General features: G+C 41.5%; 1 protein-coding gene across 1 annotated transcript; it reads left to right on the top strand.

Annotated features, from left to right (window-relative positions):
• Positions 1-6,764: 6,764 nt before the first annotated feature.
• cbln1 (cerebellin 1 precursor) lies at positions 6,765-19,552 on the top strand. Its single transcript, XM_079568040.1, has 3 exons — positions 6,765-7,430; positions 8,367-8,486; positions 18,244-19,552. The coding sequence occupies exons 1-3, from the start codon at positions 7,173-7,175 to the stop codon at positions 18,439-18,441; spliced, it is 576 nt and encodes a 191-aa protein (XP_079424166.1). The 5' UTR covers positions 6,765-7,172; the 3' UTR covers positions 18,442-19,552.
• The last annotated feature ends 775 nt before the right edge of the window (positions 19,553-20,327 follow it).

Here is a 20,327-nt window from a genome sequence, read left to right as displayed (position 1 = left end):
TACATCCAGGAACACTGTTAAGATTTGGTTAGTATATTGCAAACGGCAGATCTATAATGGAATTGGGCTTTATCATATCTGTTTAGAGCCTCGTTGGTGTAAGCAGTGCTTGAAAGAATCCACTTATGATGCATTCCTTCAGTTAGCAGGTGTCCCCGTAGTGTCTGCGTTTTCTTGGTGTTTTCTGGACCTCATTACAAATAAATGCATTGGTCCCCACTGGTTAGGCAAGGGGTAGAATAAAATAAACATTTGGTTGGTTATTTGTAAACATTTAGGTCTGGCAGCTAGCCTCTGTTTGCTATTGCAAGATAAGTGTTGTGGTTTTTGGACTTCATTTTAATTGGGAGCACATTCCGAAATATTTCTATTATATGTTTCCTCTTGCGCTAAAAACATTGTGTTCCCTGAGTCTCTTTATTAAAAGTGTAGTTGTTACATGAAGATGTTTCTTATTTTTTCAATAATACCCTGGACAAGGGGCTGTCCACACTGTTCTCTCCGGTCCTCGGTGTGATACAATGACTCAGCACATATTTTGGAGGACTCGGTTGAGGACGCGACAACCTTGCCTAAGTCGACTGTCACACCAAGAACCTGAACACGCTGCAATGTCCTGTCAACAGCGCCTAATCTAGTTTGCACAATCACATTATAGGCACACTTTCCATATCTGATTGAATTATTTCTGCACAAGTGCTGCTGGTGCTGACAGACCATAATTCACTTAATGGCAGCCACAGTTCAAAAAAGGCCTATATATAACCAGCACATATGCAAATGAATGCTTGCGACGACCACTGTAAATTCATATGATTTGATTTGAACCTGTTGTGTCAGGACAGGCCTGTTGATGAATCGGAGGTGAAAATGTGTTAGTGGACCATTCAAAAGCCAAATACGGACATCATCAGTCAAAGACGTGAATTGCACTTTTGTAGCTACACCTTAATGTCTGTGCACTTGTGGATTCAGGACAAAGAGACTTGTAAAATATCTTAAACCTGGGGTCCCTCACGTAAAGCACAACCTAATAAAATGCCTGTGACTGTACGGCCAGGTCTAAACCAAAACCAAAAAATAATCTAAACAAGGACCAACAGGTGCTCATTTGGAATGATTTACATCATGATCGTCTATGTTTCATGTTGCAGAAAAGTCCTTGTTTGTGAATGTAACTTACATTGACAATGGCAATAAAACTTTCTTCTGATTCTGATATAAACCAGATTTACACCAGGAAATTACTAAACTAATTTCTGTTAAAGGAATAGGCCACCGTTTTTATATACTAAGATATGTTCTTACCTCACTTTAGTCGAGTTAATATATCCCCGTCTGGTCATTGTCCGCGCGCTCTGTCACGCAAACGGAGCACATACGCAGCCTCTCCCATATGTGACATAGCTCCGAAAAAGCTCACGATAGAAGCTACCAAGCTCTTCCACGTGTTCCCTATTTAAATAAAGTTACGTGAAGTGTTTTCATGCGAAGTATATTTACACAGAAATGTAACGTGTCGATTTTATAAGCAAATAAAAAGGGGGACTATATTGTGAGGCGTAATGATACGAGGAGCACAGCGTCCGCGTAGTAACTCCTAAAGACTTCCCCCCGCTCACTTCCGTCAATAACCTTTAGGAGTTACTGCGCGGACGTTTTACTCCTCGTATCATTACGCCTCACAATATAGTCCCCCTTTTTATTTGCTTATAAAATCGACACGTTACATTTCTGTGTAAATATACTTCGCATGAAAACACTTCACGTAACTTTATTTAAATAGGGAACACGTGGAAGAGCTTGGTAGCTTCTATCGTGAGCTTTTTCGGAGCTATGTCACATATGGGAGAGGCTGCGTATGTGCTCCGTTTGCGTGACAGAGCGCGCGGACAATGACCAGACGGGGATATATTAACTCGACTAAAGTGAGGTAAGAACATATCTTAGTATATAAAAACGGTGGCCTATTCCTTTAATGAAATGATGTATTAATGATGATAATGAAAATGTTTTTATCTGCTGTGTATCCGACTAGAAGTCAATTATTTTATTCTCTCGCTCTCAACATGAGATGTGTAAATATGTTATTCATTTATGAGTGTAGAAGCCCTTAGGGGTTTCTGTCACTCCTCATCATCATTTAAGGTCCTCCGAGTTTGTGTAGTTTGTGCGGGGTAAAAAAACAAACAAAGCGTTTGTGCAATTAAAAATACAAATACATCCTAAACAACTGACAAACTCTGAGTATCTCCAAAGTGATCCATGTTCCAGAGTTTGAAGGCCACTGTGCTAAAATATCTCTATTCTTAAGTGTGTATTCTCCATTTCAGGCCAAGGCATATAGATGTAGTATTTAAGTCCCTTTTTGTTGCAAATTGCTCTTCCCTCTTCTGCGATACCATTTCTGTCAGGGTATTTTTTGGCTGGAGAATAAGTTGTGCCAGGGCTCAGTGCGCCACAGTGCATTCTGTGCGTCATAGAAACTCACAGTGTACTTCCCCTGTGGTACTCTCTTCCTGTTTACATTTCCTATGTGTTCAGTAGCAGTTTGTTTCCCTTAGGGGTACAGAGTTGTATACACAAAACAGTAAAAAAAAAGAAAAAGAAAAACAGTAATTGGAAACTTTTTTTTTAACACACATATGCAAGGTATTCAGAAAGTCGTGATTTCCCCAATTAGACGTTTAGGTAACGCTTTATAATAAGTCATGAATTCATCATGACTTCATTCATTATGAATTCATTAGAGGTCATGATGATTCATGATGAACTACTCATGAATTCACACTGTTAATTCAGGTAAAGCTGCAACGCTTCATTTTAAGGGGCACATTCATAGTGAACTCACGATGAACTAACCATGAGATCATTTTTAGTTTTAAGTTTATACAAAGTTTGGCCCTTGGTGTGGTTGGTTTCTTCGCAAACAACAAGATCATGATGAATTAACGGTGTGAATTCATGAGTATTTCATCATGAATCATCATGACCTCCCATGAATTCATAATGAATTCATGCATGAAGTCATGATGAATTCAAGCATTAATTCATGTGCCCTTATTATAAAGCGTTACCAATGTTTATGCTTTATTTTTCTGCCGTGTTGTTGACAAGTAAGTCCAACCTGTAGGAGCAGTGGGCAGCCGCGGTAGGCAAATGGTCAGAAACACCCGGCTGGAGGATTAAATGTTTTTAGTTGTAGGGGAAACCGGAGTACGCAGACATTGGGGAGAACATGCAAACCCCACACTGAAAGGCCCCGTCTGGCCCAGGGATTGAACCAGGGACCCTCTAGCTGTGAAGCACAAGCGCTAACCGCTGCACTAATGTGCCACCTAATTCCCCCTCTATGAATGTGATCCCAGGTCCGAAAGTGAGTAGTTTTGCTATTTTTAAGTATACACAGCAAATTGGAAGTAGTCATACGAACCCCAATGTGGTGAGAGAGGAGACTTTTTAGTAGAAGTATTTTAGTGTACTGTATACTATGGCCCCCTTCTGGAACCTTAACGTGGTGGAGGGGTTTGAGTGTCCGAATGATCCTGGGGGCTATATTGTCGGGGGCTTCGGGCCCCTGGTAGGGTCTCCCATGGCAAACAGGTCCTAGGTGACGGGTCAGACAGGGTGCGGTTCAGAAGCCCCTTACGAGAGACCAACAGGCCCAGTTTGAATCGTGAGGCCGTCCTTCTGTGGACCCACCACCTGCAGGAGGCGCCATAAGGGGCTGGTGCAATGTGATTTGGGCAGCTCCAACAGCCCCCACGACCCGGCAACGGAAAAGTGGAAGAAGATGGATGGATGTATACTATGGCAACACCATGAAAATATAGATTCTGAAAGCTTTTTGCAAAATGAGGGAATGAACTTTTAATGGTACCATGTCAGCGGTGACTACTGTGACGGTGACTGACTTTTCCGTATTTTCTAGTGTTTCAAGCAGTGCAGTTTCTATGTCACTTGTAAACATGATTTAATTAGAGAAAGAATAAATAAATAAATAAGCGCTGCCCACAACTCCAACCACTGATATTGTTCGTGCCGCTAGTTCTGGGGTTTTCTTCTTTTAATGTAGCTTGTGTCTGTTACGTGGCTTTCTGACCGATTAGTCTTTTGACCCACATTGATTTATTTATGTGCCCTGTGACAGCTGATCTGAATCTTATTTTTAGTCATATTTTTTCACTTCAGGTCCTGTTTGAGAATACACTCTCGACCGCTTTTTTAGTCATCTTTCTTGAAGCAGCATTGCCTGTGATTTAGTTAAGAGAGCTCCTTTGAGCCTTAAGTCAATTGAGCACAGCTCTGTCACACTGATACCTGGGGACACCTCGAATATAATACATCGAAGGTGTCGCGTACAGTAGCTTAAATCACTTTCCGCTCACCTGGGGTCTTTCTTCTACCCATATTATTCCACACTATCAAAAGTAATTTGACAATTACATGGCACTAAAGCTATTTTCAGATTCTAAGGGAAAAAATGTCCAAACAGCCCTGCCAAGTTAAGAGAAACGAATAAACGTGTAACAGCATTAGAAACACTCCTTTGTTTGAAGCCGTGTTGTTCTTTCACACACAATTAACTTCCAAATTACAGATTTTAGATCACGGATGACAACCACACATATGGCACCTGACTCGAGCCACCGTATCCCCACATATCACTTCTGAGCTGTTCTTTTTCGTACATACTCCCACTTGGAAATGCTTTTATTTGGACGATGTGTATTTTTATTTTTTTTTTACCCCAAAACACATGAACTTTGGTAATCTCACTCCTGAAATATCAGCTCTGTATTGCGCAGAATCCAAGGATGAAGTGAGTCACTGACCAGGAGACAGAAAAATGCCAGAATAGAACGGTATCTGTTGCAATTAGGTGGTTCAAGGTTTCTCAACCGAGTGATATCAGTGCAACGCAAGATGTTTTCAGCTCTTCCAAGTTCTTCACAGCAGCTCCACTCCAAGAACCTCACAAGCAGCTTGTCTTGGAGACCTTGTCCTTTTACTCTCTAGCAGATGTGTAGCCTGGATGTGAGGAGCTCTGGGGGAGCAGTTGTGGCTTGTCCCCTGCTCAGGGATCTGAGAGCAGTCCTTTTGGCCCGTCACTCAGCGTCAGCCTGGATTAGACACTGAAGGGAACCCCAGGGACGCTCACAGCCGCAGTAAAGATACAAGGAGAGAGCTGCAGAATGAAATGAAGGTGACATGCAGCGACGAGCCAGTGAAACTACAAGAGAAGTAAGGATTAATAAAAAATCTGACAGAGGGAAGCCCTCGAGAAAAGGAAACAATGATCAACAGAAGACAATGAGATGGAGGATGAGGACTGAGGAGAAGTTTCAGGGAGGTCATGCATCATGCTTTGGTATTTCTTTTACAACTGAGACAGTGTATTGTTAAGGATATGCATTTATTTTGTAGAATTTTCAGTTCATATAAGGTAGTAAATTCACCAAGTTTTACCAAAGCCCAATTGTTATCAAGATAGAGGCTCCGTCATGGGAGGCAAAGCCCCTAATAAGGATGTACCAGCGGAACATAACAGAAGTGGCGGATATCAAGAAATCTCACCAATGGCTAGACAGAGCTGGACTGAAGCAATACCAAGTGATTGCAATATCAGTAAAAACGAACATGAAAAACTAGAGGGGGCTCAGAGAAGAGCTGGAGAAGGTCCGGAGGGTGAAAGTATCAGTGATGCCCGTGGTCGTTGGGGCACGCAGGGAAGTGACCCCCCAAACTGGAGGAGTGGCTCTAGAAGATCCCAGGAAAAACATCAGCAAAGATACTGCGCAGAACCCTCAAGCTCCCAGGCCTATATATATATATACTTGTGTGTTACGAAGGTCCAAGTCCAAGTTAGCAAGCAGCAAATAGGATGCTCAAGTTAATAGGCTCAACAATAATGATAAAGGTGTCCCAATAGGTCAACTCACCACTCACCCTTTTTTGGGGGGGAATTGAAGAAATTGAAACAGGAACCGGTTAAATGTTGCAACAAAATGGTAGATAGATTATTTAGGGTCAGGGTTGGGTTATGGGTTGGCTATGAATAAGAGTATTATTAATGGCCTATTAGCATGTAACAGATCAAGTATAATAAGCAGTGTGTTAATACATACAAGCATATTATTAATGCTTATTAATACCTTATTAATATCAGGCACTACTTGGATAAAGGAACCACTCACCCATTCACACTCTCATTCATACACCAGTGTCAGCCACTTGCCCAAGGACACAACAACAGTATGAGCCATTCTACTATCTGCACCACTGTTGCCCCAAACAGTTCAAAAGTTCAGTCTATGACCTTTGTTGCATGATGCCCATGGACTGAGCTGCGGGTCTGGGCATATGTCAAGAACTTGTCATCGAAGATCTTTCTATTTGTTTTCCTCAGAAGAAAACTGAAACAAAACATGTCTAATATATGAACACTTGAAGAGCTGGTCTAATAGCCTAATAACAAATAGGCTGATAAATAGATGGCAGCCTAAATCTTTCATTATCTAGGCTACTAGAAATGTTAATTTGTTGTAGACATTTTGTCGCTTTTTGAGTCCTTGATTTGTATCTTTCAACCACAGGAGAGATAGTGAGTATGATCCGTGAGGCGGGGAGGGCGTACACCGCGCACTGATTGGAAAGTATCGGTGCCGCGCACGCGTTAATCCGTTGATAGGTCTGCGTTATCGGGAGGGAGGGGTTGGAGGAGGAGAAAACACACACTCACGAGGGCACGCGCCCGGCCCTTTGTGTTCAGAGCCTCATCTCTCACATATGAATAATTGAAGCGCGCGAGAGAGAGCAGACGGGGCTCCCGGCGCGCGCTATGACTTGTGCTGCCGCGTCACACCGCCACCGCGTGCCGCTACCGCTCCTCGTGTCTTCAAGTCACACAGACACTCGTAAGAAGTGAGAACCTCGCCACACGAGACAGATCCGGGGTGAGAAGGTGATTTTTTGACAGAAACGGCAAAAGAAAGATTATAAATAAACGTGTGTTCGGTGCTTGTGTCAGAGTCCGTGAGGGATAAAGAGTTGGCGGTAAGCGAGTACTTCAAAGCCAGTTAGCGCAAGAGCGGGAGCGGGGGGAAACTCTTGCCGCTGTTCAGTGAGAGCGGAGCGCTGTTCAGGTGAGCCCGGTGAAGTGAATCCTCAGCATGTTGGTGCTGTGCCTGCTCGGTGCCGCGTGGCTCGTGGCCAGTCCGACCCGTGCGCAGAACGAAACGGAGCCTATAGTCCTGGAGGGGAAGTGCCTCGTGGTGTGCGACTCCAACCCCACCGCCGACCCCACCGGCACGGCGCTGGGCATCTCCGTGCGCTCTGGCAGTGCCAAAGTGGCCTTTTCAGCGGTGCGCAACACCAACCACGAGCCCTCCGAGATGAGCAACCGCACCATGGTCATCTACTTCGACCGGGTAGGTAACTTTTCTTTTTTTTTTTTTTTTTTTACTGTGTTAATGTTTTATTTTAATGAAGCCTTTAACTTTCTATAACCCATTAGAGGAATTCAAGAGAACGACAGACTCTATGTTTTGCTCCAGTGTTTTGTTAATGCCTTGAAACTCGGTTTAGCATCGGTAAACTAAAATTAGGTTAGAATAATATTAGGCCTATTTGGAAAACTGGAAAACTGTTATGGGCTGCCCTTTGTCCGTGTGGGCAGCTAAAAATCAACTAAAGAAACTGAAACACATGCACTTATGTCAGATGAACTTTTAATAGACCCGACTTTCTCAGTTTTGTCTATTTCTTTGCATTCAATGTGCCCAATAAACCCCATTAGATCCCACAGATATGCACATTTTTCACTTTATTTTATTACGTACGTATAGCTTAGAACGGAAAAGCTAATTGAAACGAAGCCACTTAACTTAAACTTTCTGAATGCTCAACGCAATTTGCCAATCGCCTAATAATTTATGTACGGCATGTCGCGAGGGCGCGCGCCAAGCAGCGCCTAAAAGGTTCAGAGCTGCCGTTCAATTCCGCTCCTGTGTGACCGCGTCCATAAAGCAGACATTTGGCTACAGCTGTGTGAGGTTTAATGGGAAAACGAACGCGCGGAAAGATCTCTCTCTTTCCTTCTGAAGTTTTGGTGGTTGTGACCCCACCCCCCCTCCCCCCATTAATATGTTATAATGCTGCGTGGGAGGGGCGTTCAAAACTATTTTGATAAATAAAAGCGTGCATAGACGATGGTAAAAAAAAAAGTGTGGATTAAAATCGCCCATGCAGAAGTCTCAAGATGATAAAAAGTGAGCATTGCTACTGTTTGGTTGTTTTTCTTGCTATAACACCGCTTTTCACGGACACCACCTTATTTATTTTAATTTTGTTTTCTATCCCTGCAGGTCTTGGTAAACGTCGGAAAGAATTTTGATGAAGAACGAAGTAATTTCATCGCTCCGCGCAAAGGGATTTACAGTTTTAACTTCCACGTCGTCAAAGTCTACAACCGCCAAACCATACAGGTAGCCCTTGTTCCTATATCTCCCCCTGAATTAAAGTTTCCGTTTGCAGGGATTGGGCAGGTAGTGAGTAAGAGAGTGCGGGCCCAAGCCACCACCTACTCCCAGCCAATCATAATTAATCAATACCTACATGAGGGCAGTGTGCAGGGAAACGGAGGGCACCAGATGCAAGCAAGTTTATTTTCAGCACCACGGATAGCTCCTCCTCTGCTACTAATACTGCCTCTGTCACACCATTCTTCATGGGCTTTATTCCCTTCCATACTAGAAATATATGTATTCACTGCTATAAGTTTCTAATGAGATTTGTTGTGCTTTCCCATTCCCACCCGTTGCCTGCAGTGCGGCGTTCTTTCATCCTCCAAATAACTCTGCTTTCCCAAGACTTACTTTCACTTTTAAAAACGCGTTTGATGTGTCAACGATGAGGAAGAGCCAGAGTTGCGCTAAGTCTACCTCGACAACGCTAATGCAAACGAGGTAGCGTTAGCAGCCACATTTTACTAATTGCCATGTGTCTTTGACAAATTAAACTATTGTATAATTATGCTGCCAGTTGCTCCCCGGGGTGTTGCCGTTATGTTTTGCCACTTACATGTTGTTATTGGCGGCTGGAATTAATTAGCCGGATTGTGGCATAAACAAGCTGTAGTTATGGTTAAATTAGAGAACAATAACCGAGTTGAGATTTGTATCAGAGTTATGTATTAACACCAAGAAAGGACACGCTTTTGATTTATGACAAAGGCAATAAAGCTTGTCATGGTATGTATAAGATTGGCAGTGTCATCACCAAGAGAGCTACTGCACGGAGTAGAAAATAAATGAGCTAAAAAAAAAACCTTCCTTTGCAATAAATACGGAAATATATTAATTACAATGCGTGCAAGTATATTTTCATGCAGTTAGATAATGGCCACTGACAAAATTATTAATTCTGGTCCAGATTGCGGTTTGTTTTAAGTTACTCCTTGTGAATTATATACTATTTCATAATACAGTTTTAGGGTATTTCTTATGAGAGACTTGTTTGGATAAAATCAATAAACGTTTTATTTGAAAAAGCAGGATATCTGACCTCAGCCAATACATAAGTAACCACTGCGAGGTTTGAGAGTCCTCTCCAGGATTTACTTACTCTCCCAATTATGTTTTTGCTTGTAATGTTGATTATATTGTGCACTGATGCAAATTTGAAATATACTGCAAGAAACCCTACCCTTTGGTGACTAATCAATGCAACAGAATCTTTAATTAGAGTATATGAAAACTGCTAATGTAAATGACAAATGACAAAAAATATGCACAGAATAAACCTGACAAAGCTCATTTACCTCCATCCCAGACTATCATAGCGCTGTTTGACATGGATGAGACAGGTGTACGTAGGCTGCCTCTGCGCGTCTGAAATTTGAGTGCTTCTCACTGCCCCCCCCCCCTCTCTCCCATCCATCCATAACATCTGCTGTGTGGAAAACTCCCACTGTTTGATGGCCTCAGAGACAACCACTAAGGAGCGCAGGAGGCGGGAGACAGCAGCGGAGGAGGCAGTGGCTAGGAGCAGGTCAAAGGGGCCTAGTGAGGATTAGGGAGTAGGTGCAAGTGTGCGAGGGAGAAAAAGAAGGAAGGGTACAAGGTCAAAGGTAGGTGATATGATAGTTGCAAATATCAGTAGCACCTGCTGTTTGATCATTTACTTCTTGGCGCAGCTTTATCACTCACTTCTAGTATGTCTAATTGAGTCACTTTATTTCAAAGTAACAGTACTTTTACTTGAATAAGAACATCTGGGTGAATTATCCTCCATCAGTAAATGTAAGTGACAAAAGCTTCACGTTACAGATGGAAGTTGAATTGCTTTCATCTTTTATTTGTAATGATAAATGGTCTCTTATTTATATAGCGCTTTTCCACCTAGCGCTTTACATCAGGAAGCCTCTCACCTACTCACGCTCTCATTCACACACCAGGGACACAACCACAGTGGGCACCCCGGGGAGCCGGGTTTCAAACCACTAACCTCTTGGTAATTGGACAACCCTCTCTACCACCTGCGCTCCAGTCGCCCATTATAAATGTTGTTGTATTTTGTCTTAAGAATTATTCGTTTTGCCTAATTTTAGGGTGTTTTCTGTGGAAATATTGGAAATAGAAATACGTGTTGCAGCACTAATGTTGCTGATATTGCAATATTACAAGAGACAAACTTTAAGTAGTTTTTTCTTGTGTTGGTTTTACTATTGGTTTTCTTTAAAGCCACACCGCGTAGAATTTTACCAAATAAATACAATTGAAATACAAGCATTTATTTTATGACAGATATTTTCATCATTGACAAAATACCTCATAAATGTACAAACAAACATTTATGAGGCTCACCCCTCCTAAGATATGACTGTAAACTTGACTGGAAGTGGGTACATCTCCAGCCCGTCTCCATGGAGATGTGACGAAAGGCAGTGGAATTTGAGATTTATACAGGTTAGTTTCTCATCCAAATCCATTCTTTAGTCACACACTGCAGTAGAAGCATTTTCTGTGTTGAGCTGGTCATTAGGAGCATGTTTTGTTTTGCCGTATAGTCAAAAATGTTACGCAGTGTAGCTTTAAACATCTTGGCAATTTAAACTATGTCATATTAGTCCAAACGTTTCCCTCCATGGTTAACAAATGCGTTATATGAAACATAGCGGTACACACTACATTATTGTTCCATTGGTTGTGTCTGTAAATCTCATTGGATAATTATTCCTAAAAACATCAGTTTAGAAAAGTAATTTAGATGCTTACTGTACATTCTTTTGTTCCAAAGACATAGTGAACACCATGTGCCCACTCTTGGAACGCGCAGTTCACAGATTATAAATACAAACAGATGAGGTGTGGGACGGATGCTCCAAACTCATGCTCTGATCAGTGGGCTTTTATAATGTAGATGCACATAACAGAGATTAACTTACCTTCTGTTGTACTACACACACCATCTTTTTATGCCACAACAAGTCTATGCTCTTTACAATAACTTCTACTTGTAGTTTTAGACTCTCTTCTATTTTAGTGGTAGAAATAACGGATTATTTATCAGACTAAGCATCCACACATGTGTTGTTGTGTTGCCTGGGGCAGGCAGCAGTAACAGGGGGTATTAGAAATACTACGGGCCTTGGGAATGACTCATGCAGCGTGTTACTCCTAGTTCCAGTTGAGAGTGGGGGAACCTCGGGGCTTTGGTGATAACACATAGCTCTAAGATCTGGCTTTTATCCATTCAGTTCGGTGTTATGTAAACAAGCCTTTTTGCGAGAAAGCACTGCATGTGTCGACGAGGAAGCCTTTGAACTTCAGCGCCAACTCACTTTTTTTTCAAGCTTAATACTGCAGCGTGTACTGAACAAGTATCCTCTGTAGCTGCTCCTCTATTGTTGAATGTACTGCCTTTTAAAATAACTGTCTGTGCCCATTGAATGATCCATTTTTACCATTGTCCTTTGTAGGAAATAAACTTGTGGCCATTGTAAGAAGTTTGATGAACTGTGGAAATTGGAAGTTCAAAAATAACATACCTTTGTCAGGATATTACATTACACCTCGGTACATCAGACCTTTCGTCCTTTGCTTATTCCTTGACTTGTTTTCACTTCTTTCCATGTAATGTAAATCTGGTGCTTTTATGGTTGTCCAAAACTGATAGCAATCTGAAGTGGATACCCTCACCTATTCTGACAAATCCTCCACAGCATCACACATAGATGCCAGTGGAAATGATTGTGTTGTGCAATAGACGCCTGGGACTAGAGCTAAGAGTCTTACGCGATGACTATAGAGCTTAGAGCTACACTTTATACACGATTCTGTCAAAATGGAATAAATGAGAAAAATACCCAATTAAATCATCATCATCCAGTTCTTCACTCAGACTGAGTCACGTTGAGTCATTAAAGTAAGTTTTACTTTTTTGATATATAATAATGCAGCTATGCTTGTGCCAAACAGGACATCCCTCTGATAGAAAAAAGGTGTAGCATGGACAAAGAGCTTAAGAAAACAGGAGACAAGTAAGAGGGTCATAAATAAAGGCTTATCTGCGCTGGGCTGCCACTTAGACACAATAAAAGAGTAAATAATAGTAATGGAGGTAATTTGTCCGGGGCAGAGCACAGAAGACATATTTTTGGAGCTGTCATCTTTGGCACAGGCGGCGCATCCTTATGAGCCGTCTGACGCCGTATCATTGGAATCACTTCATTCCTTTTTCCTCGGAGTTGTCAAAGCAAATTCATCATTAATTGCAGATGTTTAACGGTATAGCTGAGCTTACTTGTGAACCTCTTTTTGTGATGTAGCATTTCATTTGCACCAAGCTTGGGATGCAATCACAGGGGCTGCAGGTTCGAGCCCTCATTTACGATTTGACCGACCGTTCGCGTCCGATCTGTGCTAAACTCTTTAACACTACGAATGTGGATTTTCAAGTAAAATGATAATGATTTTAATCAAATGTCTCTCTGCAATTTTATTCATGCTGTAATGAGATCAACAGTTAACAAACAAACAATAATTGAAAGAAAAGAGAATAGAAACTAATTATAACACGTCACTGTGGTCGTAGAGAGGCTGCTGTGATCCCTTTGTCTGAGTAATAAAGTGTAATTATGTCATGACCTGACCTGTAAAATTGCAGTGCTAAATTCAGTTAATGAGCACTTTAATGTAACGACTAGCTGAGTATTTATAGAATACGTTTGTTTTCTGAAGTGATTCTGTTCCAATTGTCAAGTGCCTCTAATTGTTTTGACCATATGGGCCTCCAGAAGTCAGTCCTCAGAGCAGTGCAGCCATGTTAGTCATTGGCAAAATCGCTGAGAGCTTTTACATTAGATGTCTTCAAGTATCGTCCAATGTGGGTCTTTTCAGCTTGTGCGCATCATAAAATCGTCATCCTTTTTTAAAACTTTTTTTTCTTCTTAGGTGAATAAGAAATAGGTGCACAACATTTAGCTCTTATTGAGATTTAGGCGACAGCTGAGAATGTGAGTTGAGCAGTTTTGAGCATATCTGCTTAAAGTAATAGGCCACCGTTTTTACATACTAAGATATGTACTTACCTCACTTTAGACGTGTTAATATATCCCCGTCTGGTCTTTGTCCGTGCGCTCTGCCAGGCAAACGGAGCACATACGCAGCCTCTCCCACATGTCATATAGCTCCAAAAAAGCTCACGATAGAAGCTACCAAGCTCTTCCACGTGTTCCCTATTTAAATAAAGTTACGTGAAGTGTTTTCATGCGAAGTATATTTACCCAGAAATGTAGCATGTCGATTTTATAAGCAAATAAAAAGGGGGACTATATTGTGAGGCGTAATGATACGAGGAGCAAAACGTCCGCGCAGTAACTCCTAAAGACTTCCCCCGCTCACTTCCGTCAATAACCTTTAGGAGTTACTGCGCGGACGTTTTACTCCTCGTATCATTACGCCTCACAATATAGTCCCCCTTTTTATTTGCTTATAAAATCGACATGCTACATTTCTGGGTAAATATACTTCGCATGAAAACACTTCACGTAACTTTATTTAAATAGGGAACACGTGGAAGAGCTTGGTAGCTTCTATCGTGAGCTTTTTTGGAGCTATGTGACATGTGGGAGAGGCTGCGTATGTGCTCCGTTTGCCTGGCAGAGCGCACGGACAAAGACCAGACGGGGATATATTAACACGTCTAAAGTGAGGTAAGAACATATCTTAGTATGTAAAAACGGTGGCCTATTCCTTTAAAGCCATACTTCGTAACATTTGAGTCAACACAATGGAATACGATTAAAATGTTTCTTCAATTACAGATGTAAAAAAATAACATGTCTTTCCTATGAGTGATTGCGCCCTTCCTCAGACCAGACTCATAACTTTGCATGGAGCAGGACATAGAAATCAAAGAAACTCCATTAGCTCTCTGAGCTTTCGGGACCTGTTTGAATTAAACATTCTGTCCACATGCAAATGAATGCTGAAGCCAGTACCAATATTAAAGTGTGGTGAGGTATGGCATGTCCGTTTCATTTATAAAATCTATGGGATTTCTCACCATGAACATATTGTAAGATGATTGAATGTGCATTCGATCCCACAAAATTCACATTTTAGATTAAGCATTAGCTCAGGGGACACTTTTATATGCTACATTTGATCTTAAGTAAAATCTCAAAAGGTCTGTTCATTCATTATTAATTTCTAACTAGGCTTTGAGAAAAAAACTTTCATGAGGCTAACAAACTCTGAGAAGTTTCTCGGACTAGCCGGCGTGCAAACTATCTGCATACGTTAAGATTGAATGCCATTTCACCTCTTCTTCTTTTTTCTATGGGAGCAGGACATCACCAGCTCGTCTCCATGGAGATGTTTCTTTGACTACAGTGACTACTACTTTTTTACAATTGCTTTATTTTATTAATTTTTTGGCATGTTAGGAGGACCCTTTGGAAGTGTGTTTGTGATGATTTAGTTCCTCATAATGTACGATTTTTATCACAATTTAAGTTTCAGGAGCACTTTTAGTTACGAATGGAGGGTAAATGTTATATCAGGTCTTGTTTTTAAATTATCCTGGCAATTTCTTTTTCATAAGACGCAACTTTTTTATTCTTTCTGGTGAACAAACAAGCCTGTACAATCAGAAAATTCACATTTTGTGGATGGCTTGCATCTGCTTGTATTGCTCCACTTTAGAAGTGAATTTAGCATTCATGACATATCCCATTTCTTTTTCTAAGATGTAGTTTTTTCCATATACCTACACCCCACAGAACAACAAAGTCCGACCGGGTCAAGAGGCCGTGACCATAAAAAATGCAGAGAAAGGCAGAAAGCAAGAAAGTTTCATTCTCCTGTCAAGATGGAGACAATCTCATGACGCAACTAAACGGCTCGTCCTTCTTGTGCTGCAGCGAGACATGCGGGAATTTCAATGTCCAACTCCACAGGCTCCTTTTGTCACATTTGCCTGTAATTTCCCATTTCATTTCTGTTTTATGTGTCTTCTCCCCTTTTAGGTAATTGGTGCTCATGCATAATGAACACTTATCGACTGAAGGCCAGTACATTGCCCCATTGTGGAGCTTTTATTGTTATGGTCAGTCTTTGCAGTGTGGGCACTTGTACTTACAGATGTGTGTGTGTTTGTGAGCACAATAGTCATCCTTCTAAAACCAGTGACACAACTTTATTAGAGCTATACATCACAGACTGACCCAAGCTGAGTGTCCACCATCAGAGTGCTCCTTTGTGTAAGGAAGAAAGGGAGTTTGAGAGACGTGCACTGACTTTTAATGATAAGATATTGTATAGGTTTCGTCTTCAAAGTGAAAGTTTTTAGCAAAATGACAATGACATTTAAAATATTATTTTATTGGAGACCGAATGCCAAAAAATTGACTGTCGTGCCCATGTCTTAATAATTAAAAAATGCTTTTTACAAGAATTTGATTATAATTTAACTAATCTTAATCAACATCTTTGTGGCACAAGCATCATCCTGTGCTTAGGAAACGCTACATTGATTTAAAACGGCTCATTCAAAGTTTCTCCTTGGCCTTACTTTTGCAAATCGTCAAAAACATCCTGCATCCTGTTTTTATACTAGTGCTGATGTCCGACAGTTGCTTTGCCCTTGCAGTGCAGAGTTGCTGTTTGGATGGAAAAGGGTCCTAAAGGGACAGAGGCGATTTACAACTCATGTCAAAGCGGAAGCCAGGCCAAGGGGAAAATATATCAATAAGCTGTTTTAGACTCATCTAGCATTCTCGCTTTCCTGTCTAAAAACTGATCATGCACTGTCAACCTCAAATGGCTTCGCTCAATTTATCCATCATCTAACAAAATAGGTAGATGTAAGTAGAAAAGTTAGTCTTTTGTCCCAGTGCATAGACCTGAGAATATTTCCACCGCACCAAAGCTATTAGAGCCTTTATAATTGCCTACTTGGTACATTGCTATACGATGATGATTTAGATGAGGCAGATGACCTCTGGGCCCAAAACAGTCACTGGTGGGAAATGACATTTAAGTGTGACCTGCGCAGTGTTTTGGTCCTGATAATTTCAAAAATGATTTAAGTGTTGTCTGAGTGTTTTCATCACATTCACGGCAGCGGCGGCGGCGGTGGCTCTCTTCACGTTGGCAGTCTGAGGCGCTGCTGTGTTCAGTTTGCTATTAAGAGAAGGACCAGGCCAAGAGGCCTCTTGACTGTGACAGGCTCTCTATCTGCAGCCCCCACACACACACACGTACACACGCACACACACACACACACACACACACACACACACACACACACACACACACACACACACACACACACACACACACACACACACACACACACACACACACACACACACACACACACACACACACACACACACACACACACACACACACACGCACACACACACACACACACACACACACACACACCCTTGTTCACTCTCCTCTCTACACACCAGAGCGCAAAATTAGTTGGACAAGTGTATAATTATGGGCTGTTCATCACTGTATTCCAACAGTTGGTGGAACATGTACATTTCAGCTACTTATACCTGTGTCGTTGGTTCAAATTAAGCTTCCTGTGTGTGTTTAGTGCCCGTAGCAGTGTATGAAAATTCAAACTTTGTGTATCTGATAAAACAATTAAAACAGTCATTAACAAACTCCCAAGACTGTGGCCATTTGCAAATTTGTTTCTGTTTTATAATGAACCTCTGAAGTTAAATTGTTCAGTTTATTCAGTGTATTTCCCTTTGCTATTAGAATATGTGTTTTAGTATGTGAATATGTGTTTTTAGAAATATCTATAAATACAGGTTGTTGGAAGATTGTGAAACCATACATTTTTTGTATTTTTCACCATTGCCAGCGTCAGAAAGTAGATGCAGTGAGGACAAAAATACAAGCCCCTGGTTTTGTTGAATCCACTGCCAAAGTAACACTCGGGATGTCAGACTTTATGATGTCACTTGACTCATCTTAAACACCCACACGAGTTGTCCTGGATCTCTCTGGCTTCCATTAGCACAGGTGGAGCTGAGGTTGAAACGTAAAGCTTACAATTTGTAGCAAAAGCTCTTTTCACCTTTGGATTAGTGGTGCAGTGTACTGTTTATCATTTAGCTGGGGGAACCAGCTAAATTAAATATTGCATACAAAAACATAGCAACCAAAATAAAAAATGTGTTTTTATGATTAACAAACTTTCTGTGAGTGATTACCTGTAACCTTCCCTTTGGCGGTACATCGTCAATAATACAGTGCATGTTTGACTGCTTTGACTTAGGTCGACAAACGCTAAAAAGCAATACTGATATATCCAAAAAATATTGTTCTTAACTTTCATCCCTCTTCCGCTATTTCAAAACCCTCAATCCACCTTTAGTAGCACTCCCATAGAAAAGCATCAGGCAGGAGAATTTTGAATGAAAGAAGCCCGCGTTTTATTTACGCTGTTTAGAAGTGGAGGTGAAAGCGGTGTCGTCTGTCAGACTGTCCAGCTGTGACAGGGACAACACAGCGACAGCATTTTGGAAACCGTTTTTGTTTTTTTCCTGTTGAGACGTTGAGTCAGACACTGTGTGGGTTTGTCACTTCAATGTGTAAAAGTGCCATTGCTAAAGGTGGTATTGAGAAAAGCAACCAGAGGTAAGAAATGTGCTAACTGTGGATTCAGACATGGTGCCTAAGACGGTCTTTTTCTCTCTGTCATGTCTAGGTAAGTCTGATGCACAATGGATGGCCAGTGATCTCAGCTTTTGCCGGGGACCAGGATGTGACGCGTGAAGCGGCCAGTAACGGCGTTCTGATCCAGATGGAGAAGGGGGACCGGGCCTACCTCAAACTAGAGCGGGGCAACCTGATGGGCGGCTGGAAGTACTCCACCTTCTCGGGCTTCCTGGTGTTCCCCATGTAGAGGGCGCGTGCGAGGCAGAGGAGCTGAGGAGGAGGCGGACAGAAGGAGGGGAAGCTGCGGCGGACCGGACAAACGCTGAAGAGCGGAAGGAACATTATAGACTTTTTTGGTGCGCTGCTAAAGAGGGGGAGGACGGAGGAGAGATATTTAAGCGCAAAAATAGAGTGTGAATCAGCGCGATTAGGAAGGCCGTGCTTTGGCAGCCAGCTTCTTCACCTCCCTTCTGCTACAATCCATCCTCATCCATACGCTGCTCCCTCTGTTTCTCTGTGGCTACTGCAGCTTTGGACAGCCAGAACTTTTTTAATCTCCACCGAAATGCGCAACTGATCATTTCTCTGAGTGTTCAAAAGCCTGAGTGTAACCTCCCATCCCCACAGCTTTGTCATCCATCCATCTATTGAGATTTCTAAAAGTGTACAGTAGGCTTGGAAGAATGTTCTACTTGAGGAATTCATGTTGTGTTTTTAAATGTTTGATCTACTTGCACTGATTTGGGAATCAGATTTCTCTCTAAAGCCAAAACACATTTTACGGGACAGCCAGTGATGACAAAATATGCGCGCCCCTTCCTTCCCACTAATGTGCTGTTTATAGCCTCTCATAAAATGTTTCATTGGACGTTTGTGGTTGGCCTTTTCAGAATTCTTATGCTGCCTGTTGCATAATCCCTAAACCTCTTAAGCAGTTACCTCTGGAATTATAAATTGGTTAATGCTTCGGCGTGACATCGAGACATCTAGGTGTTTTTTGTTTTGTTTTGTTTTTTATGCCAGATGCCCCAATTAAAAGATTGTTCTGGTGTAAATACATTTCCCTGGCACAAGTAAATGTGCTGGAGAGAACACTGTCGGGCACGCTGATTTAACTCATTATGCATTTTGAATAGATATGTTGAATTTCTGTTCTGTTTGTCATTTATTTGATCAAATCTATAGGGTTAACATTTCAAAAGAGTGCTATTAAGTTTGATAATATAGCAGTTGGGCCTAAGTTGTCCTGATTCTAATCTGCAGGACGATGCAAGCCAGAGATCACCTAAGTCTCTCTTGATTTCTTGTTTTGCTATGTATAACTACAAAACCTTAGGTATTAATACAACCTGATGAAAGAACCTCCGAAACTCAACCCCTACCCTTTTCTAGTCCACTCTTTGCTCTGCCTGAGGTCTTGCAATGCCATTAGTGAGGCCTCTTTCGATGGCAGAATAGAGCTAGTTATCTGGTACACTTGTCTTAAATGCTTTTGAACATTTATCCTCGAGAAAAACTGATACCAAGACAAACACGTGTGGAAACACATACTTTGCTGCAGTCCTCAGTGACTTTTTTGCTACTCTTTCAATATTATCTGTACTCCCAGCATGTGCTCTGACCTCACGTTGTCTGCCAGTGTGCCATAAATTCATAATAGTTTTGTTTCTGACTTTATTTCTTCATGCCTTTCTGCTTTCCCGTGGTTCTCCTCTCTTGGACTATGTAGCCCTAACCTCCATGTTCTTCTGTGCCTCCTTCAACTCCTCATGTGTTTCCTCTCCTGCTGCTCGCGGCTTGGATTCTTCCTTGCTTTTTCTCAACATGGGATTTTGAACATTGAACTGACAACCACTAACTCTGATATATATAAATAGTTATATACACATATACAAATGGATTTATGAATATATTGAGATGAAAGGCACCATTTCTATTCTCCCAGTATTACAACAATGTTGGCAATGGTAATATTAATGCTGAGAATTGAATCTGGTTAATGACTATATCTGTATTTCTGTATTTCCGTGTTATATCCCAGAGAAACTTATAGTGATTGTGTGTGGAGTCTGGAGCTGCCGTCCTGCTCTTCTGATTAACAAGATGCTTCATGTTTTATGTTTTGGGTCAAGC

This window comes from Gobius niger, assembly GCF_951799975.1.
Source record: "Gobius niger genome assembly, chromosome: 12".
Lineage (NCBI taxonomy): Eukaryota > Metazoa > Chordata > Actinopteri > Gobiiformes > Gobiidae > Gobius > Gobius niger.
This window is presented reverse-complemented; position numbering and strand designations above follow the sequence as displayed.